Genomic DNA, 14944 nt, shown 5'->3' on the forward strand with positions numbered 1-14944 from the left:
CCAATTCTTTCTAACTTCATGCCAAAAAAGTTTACTAGTAGACTTAATTGGAAGAAAGGATGTTATCACTTATTTAGAGATCCAATCTATCCTTGGAGATTAAAAACAAAATCTATCCTTTGGAGCAAATTTATAGCCTAGGTAGGATACATAACCTAGTTTAGCAGTGCTATGTATATTAAAAAAATTTATCAATTGGTTTAACAAAATTCTAACAATTTCCAGCCATACTAGTTGTTTAAAACTAATTAATCTAATTTATCAAGTAAAATTTTTTTCCTCATATTAAAATCCCTCTTAACATTAATTTTCGAATATCTTGAATGATCCAAAGACAATTAAGGTAAAGTTAATGTTGTTTGTGTGAGGGCAAGTCTAATGGATGAGAAAATATTATATTTCTAGTAACTTAATAAGAAAGTCTTTTTTTGTAAATTTTTTTTGAGTTTAAGAGCGACTCCAAGGGTTTGAGAATTGAATTTAGGATGTTATAATTGTTATTCTTGGTTTTGATGATCACAAAGGACTTTGAAATGTTTATCTAACTCTCTTCAAATATAAGTGTTTTTTGCCTATCAAAGAATCAGGTACGAATATGTTAAGAAATGAAAATCAACCAAAAGAAGAAGCAAAAACAGGACACTCATGTCGGACGTCCGAAGGAATCGGTCGGACGTCCGAAAGGATGAAGAACATCAAGAAGGAAATTCTGTCGGACGATCGTGAGGAAGTATCGGACGTCCGGATGGATCGGACGTACTCTTCGGACGCACAGTGATCGTGTCGGACGTCCTAAAAATTCCACAAAGTGTTGATGACTCTCTGCCAAGACTCTGTCGGATGCTCGTAAGAAAGCATCGGACGTCCTGAAGGATCGGACGCATGCTTCGGACGCACATCAATCTCATCGGACGTCCTAAAAATTTCACGAAGATTTGATAACTCTCTGGACGACGTTCGGACACAGAAGCTCGGACGATAAAATTCCATCGGACGTCCGAACAACAATTTGACTGATTTTCGGACGATAGGATCGGACGATGACTAAGCCGTCGGACGTCCAACAGCCCCAACGGCTAGCTGACTCTTCATCTGCCTTCTATCCGTTGGAAGTATTAATGAAACCCATTTTTTGTTCCCTTTAAATACAAACGATTCTGTATCAGATAAGGACTTTTGCACACTTTGTTTACAAGATCTCAAGAGATATTTTAGCTAGAAAATAGTCTCCAAAGCAAGATTTGTTCTCCAAGTGGTGTAAATTTCTTGTGAGCATTTCTCTTGTGGTTGAAAGTTTCATTAGTGTAGCTTTGTTGAGGGTTATCTGAGTGATTGTAAAACTTCTTAGCTTGACTAAGTGAGGCTTAGGGCAAGGAGGAAGTGCTCCCTCTATTGTACATCTAGTTGATCATCTTTCATCAAAGAGAAGTTGCTCAACCTAGTGATTGGTCTTCAAGTTTGAGGAAAGTTTGGTAGACAATCGGTTTGATATTCTATCTTATTCTTTTTTGTTTAATAAAATTTTCATTGCTTATCTATACTTGTTTTTCGAATCAATATTGCTCTCTTCTTCTAATCTACTTGATGACATCATTACTAGAAAAGAGGTAAATTTTTATTTAAGCAAAAAATTGCAAAATTTGATTAATGATTTTATCAACCTAATTCACCCCCCTCTTAGTTTCTTGGGCCTTACAACTTGCGTATAGTGCTGATCTCCTGAGATTACTCTAACGGCTTGGAGTAATGACAACCAGTACAAGCTATGATTTTGAGGGCAATCTTTTACTAAGGCATCCATATTCAAGTGTCAATTTATCGTTAGGCTGGAAGAAGGATTGATTATTCTTATTTGCAATCTATTGATATTAGCTATGGTTATGTGAGTGAAGACCGCTAAAGCTAACTTTCTTATGCAGATACAAGGTTGCTTCGGCCAAAATGAAGAGCTGAAATGAAGGCTCAAGATAGGACTAATTCAACTGATGCCAAAGCATGAATTTCTTTATATGCCTTAATTCAAATGAATCAATCTAGGTTAAAAGCTGGAAATCGGCCATAAGAAATTGGGATAAAGCTAAGAGAAAATCCAATGAGGGTGTGACACGTAGAGAACGAAAAGGGCTATCTTTCACAAGTATGAATCATTCTAAAAGTTGAACTCCTTATGGAAAATTAATTGACCAAAATGTATTGCAGGTTCATGACTAATTTGTATCGTGACCCCTTCAATTGGATCATTATGAATTTTTGCATTTGACCTTAAAGGACATATTCGTCCCTACACAATACCCTTTATTTTTGAAAAAATGCGGCGCAATCATAATTACATGCAAATTATTCCAGTCGTATAGACTAGAAGCAGCTTATAAAGCACATCTTTTCCTGCACTACCTCTGTTCATAATCCATTTAATAGACATTACCTTCCCGCAAATATAGATCACCAAAGACAATATGTGTATACGAGAACAAAGTAGACAAAAATCAACACTTATAATCACCAGTGTAGTGAAAAAAAAAAAAAGGTTATCAAAAAACTAAGTAAACAACGAACGCAAAAAATACAAAAGCTTCTTCAAATTTTAATACTCAGCAAAAATGCATCAAGTGAAAATATATAACTTCAAAAACAGCTTGCAAAATAAAATATTTTTTGAACCAACCCCCCCCCCCCCCCGGCGGCGCGCAAAGACAGTATGAACTAGATATAAAGATCAGCAATAAGGTTTGATCATTGCAGGAAAATTGTTAGCAGCTTGAAACAGAATGTAGTAACCCTTGCGAATGTTAGCTTCAGTGAAACAACACTCGACAGTCTATGTTCTATGTTCTCTGTAGTTGTACAACTCCAGCATGGTTGGTTCTAGTGTTCAGAAATTACGTACAATCAAAAGCTAAGGAAGAAAAAGATCACAATGCAATAAAATGCAGACATGATATAGTACATACAGAAGAATAATAGCCTTAAGTATTAATTAGTCACCCTTTTTCACTCCCTCCAAGCTAAAGATTGACTGAACACCTGATTGCACAAATATCGACAATTATAACTTGTAGTCATATGATGTAAAATATGGCAACTGCCTCCAAAAATAGTTAAACAGATCTAGTTGCCAGAATGCCAAACTTTCGCAGTATACAGGAATCAGGATGTCAAATTGTTATTCAATCCTCTAAAGAAGAAAAGAAGCAATAGCTTCTGCAAGCAAGGGGAAACACAAACTCTGAGGATTCAAGGACAACCAGACAACCGCCTTTTATCTAAAACTCAATCCATCCAAGACATTCCCAAAAGAAACCAGTGTGAATTTCACGACACATTTATGACCCTCACCTAAACATAAGAAAATAAAGATAATAAAATAAACCACTGAAATGCATCAAGATTTCAATTCTAGAACTCTTCTCATTATAAAAGGGGGCCAAAAAATAAATAAATAAAACACCCCAAACTTGCAGGATGAATATCAGTCTTAAACTATATGCCTTTCCATGGTCAAAGACAAACTATAACTGACAGCAGTATTAAAGGAAGGAAGAATCAAGCAGAATTGTGAAAGCTAAACAACAGACATGCAAATGTCCTGGACAAGTAATCATTCAGCAACTTAGTTTCAACTGGCGGACGCATATTTACAAGCAGAAATGCATGAAATTCTTCAAAAAAGCACTGCATATCCATTCCAGCTCACATTTAGATGAACTTGGTCCAACAACAAACCAAATTCAAATCCAATTCACAAATGGTTTGGACCGGTATCTCAGGACAAATGTCTTTCAACTTAAAACTGGTGTTGGATTGGATGTTAGACCAAAGTTCATCCAGATTGGGGTTTCCTTAAGATGCAACTTGGTGGGTGCCATGAAGGCTCTATCTTGTGTAGACAAAATTGCAGCAGCCCCACTAGATATAAGCAACTACTACAGTAAGACAACCAACTCAAACACTACAAGGAACTTTCCAATATAATTAGAACTGGAACTAGAGGCAACCAACTCAATAACCAAGACCTACTAATTGACTGATGAAGAAACGAAGTCTGCCAAACACAAAGATTAGTTTGCAAATTGCAATCACTCAAGGTTACTGATAGGTTACTGATAACACTTTGACAACAGTGTAAACTTTGACAAAAAAGTCAAATAAAGAGATCAATTAAGCTAGTTCAAATATTCCAACACCACTAATCAAGGTATTTACCCATTTCATTAATGCACCGATAAGACCACAGCAGGAACATACAATTATTCAGGGGCAATGTGTCCCATAGTTCCCTGGACTCAAGTTGCAATCTGATAATTTTGTATCCACCGAAGAAAGCTTCCAAGTTATCATCCAGATGGATGTTTCCAGGCTTTAAATCAGGGTGAACAATTTTACCATTGCAATGCTCATGCAGGTACTCCAGGCCATGTGCTGTATCAAAAGAAATTCTTTTCTAGCACATCAGTCCAGGCCTTTTTCTCCAGGTTTGACGTCTATTACAGGCACAAATAGATACTTTACAATTACTGAAAGATCATTCATATCACTGCAGATCATGCCCAATCATAACTAGCAAAAACAATGAATATCTCCCAATTCCACCTCAGTGACCAATAATACCTTGTCAAACAATTTTATGACAAACAAAAAATGGTTACTGGTATTCAAGATACACATTCACTATTTCCATTCTATGCTGCATATCTTCCCAGTAAATAATTCAAATTTACCGCATACTGTAGGAATGAATATTGTGACAAAATTCTTCACAAACTGAACCAGCTACGCAGAATAGATGCTACTACAAAAATCCCATTTATAGAAAAGTTTTATCACAAACTTTTTTCCTGCATTCAGAAACAAGATTAGTTTTTCCGTCTAAAATTGGGAATCCTCCTCTAAAGCTATTAGAAAAGATAATTAAGTTGTCCATAGGACAGTTAATGAACATGATTTTGAACCGTTGTAAAACAGATCTCTTGCATAAAACTTCAATGCAAGACTTGTCATTCAATGTTTGTCACTGAGAAATAAAATAAAATAAATTAAAATTAAGACTTGCTCTAAATTTTCTCACAATTCAATTTGAACTAACTTATCTAAGACGTGGTTTGAAGTTAAAAAATCTTCCCTGATTTAAAAAATTAGTCTTGATAACTTCAGCCAATTCCTTTCATATAAAATTCTTCACAACTATTTCCATACGTTTCAATACCTAATAAATTGTCTCTATCAAGTCTGAGCTGACGTCAAATCTTCACACCCTGCGATACAAATTCCACTGCTCCCCTGTTCCACCAATAGATATGGAACTTATTACCATTGTGAAGTGCCAGTAAGACACTTTTTCTATTTCTTAGTTTTATTGCAGATGGTGACCCAATAGCAACTGTGCAATAAAAACCTATTCTTTAGTTATTATTGCAACTCAGGAAAAACCAAATATTAATATTAAAGAATCCAATAATCAAGCCTATTGTCAATAAACAACTAAACAACACATGGATTTGTTTAAAAAAAAAGGACGGAGAGTTTCTTGGATGAACTATTCAAGGTTACTGCAAAGGAACGATATTTTTGCTACACTTCTACTGAATGTCTGTATAATTTAGTACAGCATTGACAATTAAACAGGAAGTGATCAGAACACTTTTTTTGGATCATACTTAAAAAGTTTGGGTTTACTCAAACGCAGTTAAAACAAATCAATAACCATGCCCATTTATGGGACCTCAAACTGTGAATCCAAAGCAAGAAACTGGTCTAGAAAGTTTTTACACTTTCAAACTGGCTGCACCTTTGGCACCATTTAGGAATTAAAATAAAAGTAACAATTTTATCTTAGAAAAAGTTTTCTCAAAATTACAGAAATGCAGCTTAAAACTTCTCTAGAAATTCAAAGTCACAAACTTTATATGCATATGCCATTTCGTTTCTTATTTCCAATAAAATCAAAATTAGTTATCCGAAGTAAAATTGACAGGCAAGCTAAATTACTGACACGCATGAAAAATGAACAAAAAGAACCTGTACAAGTTACCATTTAAGTGATATGCCACACTGAGGTTCTCCATGGAAAGGTCAACAAGAAGTCCCTTAGAAGAAGTGGTACAAATCCAACTAACAGCAGCAGATTTCTTTGATCTGCCACACTTGTCAATTGAACTTCCCTAAGCAATGCAGCTTCTCCACCAAACTAAAGACCTTGGAGGTGTTTCACAAAATATGACCAAGAGATCTCCTCTAAGGCTCAGTTGCATCAAAGATGATAAGTGACAACAGGATCCAATTCAAACCTAAATAATGTTAGTTCCAGCAAATTAAAGTTCAAAGGCCAAAATAAATGGCAGGACCAACATGTTGCAACTAATGTGAAGGTCCTCTTCGTTCCCCATCTATGAACTTCTTGCTATCGGGATCAATCTTCAGCATCAACATTAGCACAGAAGGATTGTTCTGATTCTCAGCAGATAAATCAAGTAAAAGGGAAAACGTAGATGCATCCAGCAAGAATCCTCTGTGAACCATTTCTTCATAATAGACCACTGCATCATCATAATGACCTCCCTTAAGGAGTCCTTGCAGAATGACATTGTATGTAACACTATTTGCCAAGCAACCCTTCTCTTCCATTTTTCCAATGAGCTCTTTAGATTCGATGAGCAGACCTTCTGAAAGCAGGCCAGAAATCATGGTGTTGTATATTGTGATGTTAGGGTCCAATCCTTTAAGGGAGAGATTGTTGAAAAGATCTCGAGCACTATCGAGCCTCCTGCTTTTGCACAACCCATCAATGATGATATTGTACATTTTTATGTGAAGATTTGTTCCATCAGTTTCCATTTCATGGAATAACTGCAATGCTTCATCGATATGTCCAGTCTTGCATAATCCATCCAGTACCACACAGTAAGTGGGAAAATCAGGCTTCATGCCAGAAGCTTGCATCTCATTGAAAATTTCTCGTGCACTAAGATACCTTCCTGAACTAAATAACCCGTGCAACACAGTGTTATAAATAACAATATCAGGTGTTAAACCTTTATGTGGAATCTCTCGAAAGAGCTTCATGGCTGCTTCCAATTTCTTGGTCTTGAAATAGGCATTTATTAGAATACCATAGCTATGGAGATTGGGTGTAAAGCCGCTAGCAACCATGGTATCGAAAACTCTCCTTGCGTCATCTATTCGGCTCTGTAAAAAGTACCCATCCATTAAGGAAGTGTATGTGACCAGGTCGGGATTTTGACCTTGCTGGATCATGATCCGGACTACCTCTTCAGCATCTTCTATACACCCTTCCTTACATAGTGCATCCACCACTATACTAAAAGTAATAACATTCGGAACAATTTTATAAACCTTCATCTCAGAAAAGAGCTTGTCAACGTCCCTCCATCTGCTTAAGTTGCACAGACCTTGAATCAAACAACTGTAAGTGACAACATTCGGGGGAATGCCCTTTTCAATCATCTCCTGTAAGAGGGCAAGAGCTTCATCAACCATTTTATCCTTGCACAAGCTGTCAATGATTGTACTGTACACATAAACGGTGGGCTTACATCTTCTTCTTTTTTCCATGACTCTTAGGAATTCAATGGCCGTTTGAATGTTCCCCACCTTACAAAGCCCATCTATCACAATCAGAAACATAACTTCATTGGGCTCGCAAAGTTTTTCGAATATTATCTTCTTAAACAATTCTTGTCCCTGGGGGACCCCATATTCTCGAAAGAGTCCTTTGAGTAGAGTACTAAAGGTGACTACATTAGGGACAAGACCACGCTTCATGAAAGCAGCCAACACAGGAAACCCCAAATCCACTCGACCCAAGAGGCAGTAACAATTAATCACAACATTGAGGGTGACCTCATCAGCAGGAATGCCCTTGACACACATATCTCTAAAAAGGGAAATAGCAGATACATAATGATTCTTCATCTTAACAATACGGTCCAGCAATTGATTGAACTGAATAACACAAGGCAGAGGCCTCATCCGGACCATCTGCCGGTACAAGCTCAGAGCATCATCAAGACTGTCGACATTATTAATATCATTCCTCAATCCCGGTTGAAATTTCAGAGCTTTTCCAGAAGAACTCTCAACTTTGCCACTAATAGCAGAATAAAAAGCTAATTGGGGTTTAGGGTTTGGGAATGCAGAGAGAAATGAAGCAAGAGTAGTGCACCTAGCAGTAGCAGCGGTACCTGATGAAGCCGCTGCTGCTTCCTGAGACTGAGCAATGGAAAGAATTATGGCAGAAGAAGCTCTTCTCTGCATCGCCATCATCTTCTGCTTCTACAGCTGATGAGGATACTCAGACCATACATCTCAAATGTGAATGAATGAATACGCGCTTTATTTTTGACAAAAAAAAAACAAAAAAAAAAAAAAAGAATACGCGCTTTATCAGAGCTTAATTACTGAAATTTGAATTAATTACTTGAAGGCTTTTGCAATGGCTTAATTTTCATTTTCTTCTCACATGCGAAATCTAGTGCAGTAATTGACTATTTGACCGGTTTCTTCGCTTTCGAAATATTCTAGTGGTGAATTTATTAGGTGGCTTACTTTATAACAGACTAGTGTTAATTAATTGTTGATTGCGGAAAGATTAGGTTGGGTGATTAAGTAAAAAAAAATTGTAAATAAGAGGTTTTGGGCTCTTTGACTTATTAAAAAATATAGAAGTTTTACTAGCCAACTTAAATCGAGATTTGAGAAAGTAATGCTTACAAAATATATTTTGTTGTTGGAGTTGAATATGTCTGTAAGGAGGATTTTTAAGTAGTACATCTTTACCACACAAATACGCATGGACCCAAGTGAGTAATCATTATAATTGCAATTTCATTTAAACAAACCAAATGTTGATTTTTTAAAGGATATACGAGATTGTTAATGGAGAGAAAGTATTACAAAATTGGGAAAATGATCGGTTTCATCCTTCAGATTTCACAAAAATATTCTTTTCATCCCTCATTTTTAAAACGAAACAATTTCGTTCTTGACATTTAAAAACTGAAGTTATTACATCCTTGAATCCAAATTTCAATCTGAATCGAACCACCAATCAACTTGATTACAAATTTTGGGGGTGTAATTGATAGATCACTTGGTTAACTCAACTTGATATTCATGTGAAATTTAATAAACCTAAAAATAAAAAATTATAACATAAAAAAGAAAAATTAATCTTTTCTACATTATCATTGTATACACTGACGGTTTTATGTACTGTCATATCATTTTAATTTAAATTTAAACATCAAATTTTATATTTATGATACACATCTAGATTCGCAATCGGATATACTAATAGTGCATGAAAAGATTTACCAAAAAAAAATCTACTATTCCAAGACAAAGAATGGCCTTTTATATTATAATTTTTATTTTTTTGGTTTAATAAATGTCATGTAAATATGATGAAGTTGACCGCGTGATCTGTCAATTCTATTTCCGAAATTTATTACTGAGTTATTGGATGGTTTGATTCAGATTGAAAATTAGGTTCAGAGAAAGAAAAAGCTTTAATTTTTAAATGTCAGGGATAAATTTGTTTTATTTTAAAAGTGAGGGACGAAAAGAATATTTTTACGAAATATGAGGGATTAAACAGGTCATTTTCCCTACAAAATTTTCATTGAGGACAAAAAGTAAAATTAAAGCTTTTTTTTTTTTGGTTGATTGTAACACGAAATAAGCAAAATCCAAATACCCAGTTGATCCAATCGATTATTTTCAATAATATGTGTCACCTAATAAAAAAAAAAAGAATTTTGTTAGTTGCATATTGTACAATTTACATACATGCAAACATACACCAAACATATCCACACATACTTGAGTTCTGACTTAAATTGTTGAACCAAAATTGCTTTGCATCATTAGATATATAACTTACATGTTTAAGAGAAAAGAAAAAAAAAGGAGCATGTGGTTTTCCTTAATGATGCTTAGCAAAGTTGGCCATAAAATCTCTACTATAATAAACTCTCTACGAGCTATGGTGTTTTAAAAAATGTGTAATTAAATGCTTTTTTTGTTACCTATTAATTGTAGCTCAACATCTCCATTTTCAATTATCACGTTAAACTAACCACCACACTTACTGGACTTCCTTGTCCTCCCAACATCATTTTGTCCTCATTTTCTATTTTATAATTAAAAGCATAAAATGTTTTAGTTGACACACTTAATAAATCATATGCCTTTTTTGTCCTATTTTGATATCATTCTTTATCTTATATCACATGCACATTGTTAAGAAAATAAAACAAGACAATAGACCAATGCAGAAACTTCACTAATAAATTTCACAAAGATAGGAGATTTGTTGACGATTCTTGAGGCGTATATAGGGATGTAATTGAGTCAATTTGAGCTCAAATACTGTCATACTCGAGCTCGATTCGACATGCAAAAAAGATACTCGAACTTGAGTGAATAGTATCGTTAGAACTTGAATTTGAACTCAATGATTGCTCACAGAACTCGAGCTCGACTCGCATTGGCTCGGGTCAATGCGAGTTCATAAATTTCATTTTTTGACAACCCTTTAAAGAATTTCATACAACTAGAAACATTTCGTAAATTCAACAACTTTTTTTGGCATAAAGATAATTTCATAATAATAATATATTAACGAATTAAAATTAAAAAGCTCGATAAGGTTCGACGAACTTTTAAGCATTGTATCTGGATACTCAAACTCGACTTGTTCGGCTTATTGAGCTGTTAAAACTCGACTCGAACTTGATCAACCCGAGTCCGAGTCAAGTTTTTGACCGAGGTGCTCGCGAGCAGCTCTGTTCGATTACAGCCGCGAGCAGTTCGATTCGATAATAGCCCTAGGCATGTACAAACACTATCCTTAAGATGTTTAATTGCCCCATTATACTTAGTAGTTTGTTTCTGAGTTAAAGCAATATATTTCTAGGATACAACAAAAATGAAGAACTTTTGAGAGTAAAACCAAAAGGTCTTTTACTAAGAAAGAATCAAATTAACTAAGTTTGTTTTTACTAAAAGTTTGTCATTTATATTGGAATGACAATCCAAAAGATATCAAAATTAAAAAGCCACAATTTCCTTACTTCAATGATCATCGAGAGGCTGCTTTAGTTTTTTTTATGGGCAAAATACCAAAACCATTTTAACGCTCATCAAGAGGTTGTAATTAGTATCCTTCAATGAAAACAAAAATGCCAAAACCATTTCATCACTATAATAGTCATCAAGAGGCTACATTAAGTTTTGTTTTTGTCCAATATTATGAATTTAACAAACTTTATTTTCATTTCAATTCACAAACTATTCCAACAATCCCCCACTTTGTTTGTGAATGAAATAAATAAACTAGTATACATAAAACACCATGCATAAAGATAGATATCGTTAGATTTAAACTTTTCTTTTAATGTTAGTATATCACTTTGAACTAATCAAATCTTGGTAGTTTTTAAAATAGTAAACCAAGATTTATAAATTAGCCTAGAAATACCACACACATGGCATATACATATTTGATCAATTCACAAAAATTTAGCACTATTAACGCCCATGTGCTCCATCATAGTTTCATAATCATTTACAAAAGTAAATCATACCTTTGTTGGAAATGGCACCACTTTTATGATCATATAGGTGAATACACTTTCAAACTTTATGTAATAAAGTACTTTGAAAGCAATTACATTTCAATAAGAATATAACTGATCATATATTCAACTTCCCATTTTACATACTAAAGGGGTAAATATGTATACAAAGTACTAGTATTCACAATCATAAGGTGAACAAATTTACATGTGGAGTTTTTTCAAGCGAATTTTAAAGCGCTGCTGCTTTTCATTTTGAGGTAATGCATTTGGCTTACATGGTGACGTTTTTCAACTATCTTTTTATATTTCCAATTACATATTTATCTCATATGCATTTGATTATAAAAAATACTACAACAATTATTTTAAATAATACTATATTTAAACACATCTTTCATGCCTATGATTAGGCTAGGAAATATAGACAACTAGCATGACGATTATATCAATGCTTTTAAAGGGTAGATATTTTCATGAATAATAAGAAGTGGTGGTAAATGCACACCATATGAATAATGATTTTCATGAACAATAAGAAGTGGTGGTAAATGCACACCATATGGATAATACTCCCATAAGTTTGAGTAAGGGGTCCATGGATGAAGATAGCAAGTTAGATTTCAAATAGTAACTAAATCTTTAATTTTTTATTGGTACAAAAAAAATTGGAGCAAAATAGCTATTAAATGCTGACTTTGATTTACTAGAGATATCGACCTATTCTATTCTTTTAGTTCGGTGGAAACAAAATCTCAACTAACTTTAAACAAGATTAAGTACTAATAGCCCACGTACTAATAAATTAACTAGTAAAAGATAGGGAAAGAAAAGAAATTTGTTAAATTACATCATTAAAATGAGTTGAGCACTCAATTCATCAATTTAGAACCCATTTTCATTCTTTATGACCACTATTCCCGAACAAAATAACCTATAATAGTCTATTGCTAAATTTTTGCACATAGTTTGATAAATTTTCTCTTTTTTAGAATTTTTGATTGATTAGTTACTCGTGTACCATCACGCAAGTTATTTTTTTGTTCAATGTTAACCCCTATTTGCTTCTTTATTAAAAAAAATGAATTTAATAAATACGTGATTGCACATGAATATCCATCAATTGTTCCTTAGTAATTGTACAAGAACCCCTATTTGCTCCTTAGTAATTGTGAATATCCATCAATTGTTCTAAATCTACTTCAAATTAGAAACATTAAAGGCTCATATTTGTTTTTAATGAAACCATAGGAACTAAAAAAGAAGCCACACTTAATGCCAAATATTATAGATTAGATTTGCTTTCGTTGAAACGTTAGGGATTAAAAGCGCACAGGTTGGGAACCAAAACTGCATATCTCCTTGTTGCACCATGTACACTTATAATTTTTAAGGTGATTGCAAATAAACATCATTGGTTCATTTTTTATGTACACAAAGTCTAAAATTCTTCTTTTGATTTCAAATAATACTTCATTTCATAATGTATGTTTTTTCGGTTTAAAGTAGGGTATAACTAATCACTTGTCAGAGTTAGGAGATAATATAAAGAGACAAAGTGGAATTTCTCCTACTTTATCTAATAAGAAATGTTATTTACTAGGCTCAAACCCAATTAAGGCTTGACCCGTTCACATGTATAATTATAAATATAATATACATATAATTGCATATTAAATGATATATATTATTATACATATTATAACATTAAAATATTAATACTTTATATACAAATTCATTATAATTCATAAATATTAATATATTATACATAATTATGTAGTTAATAATAAGTTTGGACTGAACCCGATATAAGCCCAAAATTTATATTAAATGATGAGTTGAAATGCTCGAAAGCCCAATTTATATTTTAAAGCTTGGGCATGTCAAAGTCCAGTTCATAGAGCCCAAAATATAATGGAGCTTATACTCGTTGGTTGAGTCATTCCCATAACTCAGAAGTTTCTTAAGACTTAAATTCATTTTGAATTATTCCTTGTTTTTTAGTTCGAAGTCGATTAAGGATAAAAGACCTTCCTATGTAATACCATTCCATTTTTTATGAGGAATCGGTATCTAATGCATTCACCGATTCAATATAAAACGAAGGAAATGAATAGTTGAACGGTCGATTCATTTTTTTTTTTTTTGGTCCTCTTAATTTTCGTCTCTCCGAGACGAAGGAGAAAGGAGGCTCGACAAGTAGAGGGGTATGTCATGAGAGACCCGGCCCCAAAATGACTAAAAGAAAATCGTGTATTGGTCCAGGTAAATTCATTAAAAAAGTATATACATTGAGATATTTCTTGAGTTTACTCACTTCACCTACAGGATGCAAGTTTGATTCACCAAGGATGAGGTTGAGTATCACATTCGATCCTCTGGAGGGAGGGAGGGAGATGATGGCTGCTTTGATTTGTGATTCTTTAAAAGTCACGTTGAGACCTTTTAGATTCACCAAATTGATTAAGGCACGAAAAATAACAAATTAAAGCCTTGCTTAACAACTTAATAAAACAAACAAAAGGAAAAAAAAAATCATACTTTATTTGAGCTTAAAATAAAATGATACTTGATGCCTGCATGTTTCCTGCGCCTTATCAATTGAAGATACTCAGCCATCTTGGAAAGTTGAGAATTCAGAAATATGGCAACTGCCTCCAAAAATAGTTAAACAGATCTAGTTGCCAGAATGCCAAACATTCTTAGATCTAGTTGCCAGAATGCCAAACATTCTTAGTATACAGGTAGTCAAATTGTTATTCAAACCTCTAAAGAAGAAAAGAAGCAATAGCTCCTGCAAATATGGTGAAAAACTCGGGGGTTTCAAGGACAACCAGACAATCACCTTTAGATTGAAACTCAAACCCTCCAAGACATTCCCAGGAGAAACCAGTGAACTTCATGACACATTTATGACCCTTGCCTCCTTTAAACATAAGAAAATAAAGAAAATAAATAAACCACCGAAATGCATCAAGATTTCGATTCTACAACTCTTCTCATTATAAGGGGGACACCCAAAATTGCAGGATGAATATCATTCATCACAATCACACACAACTCTATGCCTTTCCATGGTCAAAGACAAACTATAACTGACAGCAATACAAAAAGGGAAGGATCAAGCAGCATTGCGAAATATAAACAATAGACATGCAAATGTCCTGGACAGTGATCATTCAGTAAATTAGTTTTAACTAGTGGACGCATATTTACAAGCAGAAATGCCGAAGTTCTTCAAAAAAGCATTGCAATTCCATTCCAGCTCAGATTTAGATGAACACGATCCAACAACCAACCAAATACAATCCAATTCACAAATGCCTTGGACCGGTATCTCAGGACAAATG

The 14944-nt window shown here is 34.0% G+C and overlaps 1 protein-coding gene across 1 annotated transcript; it reads right to left on the bottom strand.

The window, feature by feature from the left end:
- Window positions 1–4173: 4173 nt before the first annotated feature.
- On the bottom strand, window positions 4174–8300 carry LOC113778068 (pentatricopeptide repeat-containing protein At1g63330-like). Its single transcript, XM_027323327.1, has 2 exons — window positions 6029–8300; window positions 4174–5277 (listed from the first exon to the last, which is right to left on the bottom strand). Exon 1 carries the CDS (start codon window positions 8278–8280, stop codon window positions 6355–6357), a length of 1926 nt encoding a protein of 641 aa, XP_027179128.1. The 5' UTR covers window positions 8281–8300; the 3' UTR covers window positions 4174–5277; window positions 6029–6354.
- Between the last annotated feature and the right edge of the window lie 6644 nt (window positions 8301–14944).

The sequence above is a fragment of the Coffea eugenioides genome, chromosome 7 (genome assembly GCF_003713205.1).
Source record: "Coffea eugenioides isolate CCC68of chromosome 7, Ceug_1.0, whole genome shotgun sequence".
Taxonomy (NCBI): domain Eukaryota; kingdom Viridiplantae; phylum Streptophyta; class Magnoliopsida; order Gentianales; family Rubiaceae; genus Coffea; species Coffea eugenioides.

Excerpts from the sequence above, each read along its gene's own strand:
- LOC113778068 (XM_027323327.1), bottom strand. The coding sequence starts at position 8,280 with ATGATGGCGATGCAGAGAAGAGCTTCTTCTGCCATAATTCTTTCCATT.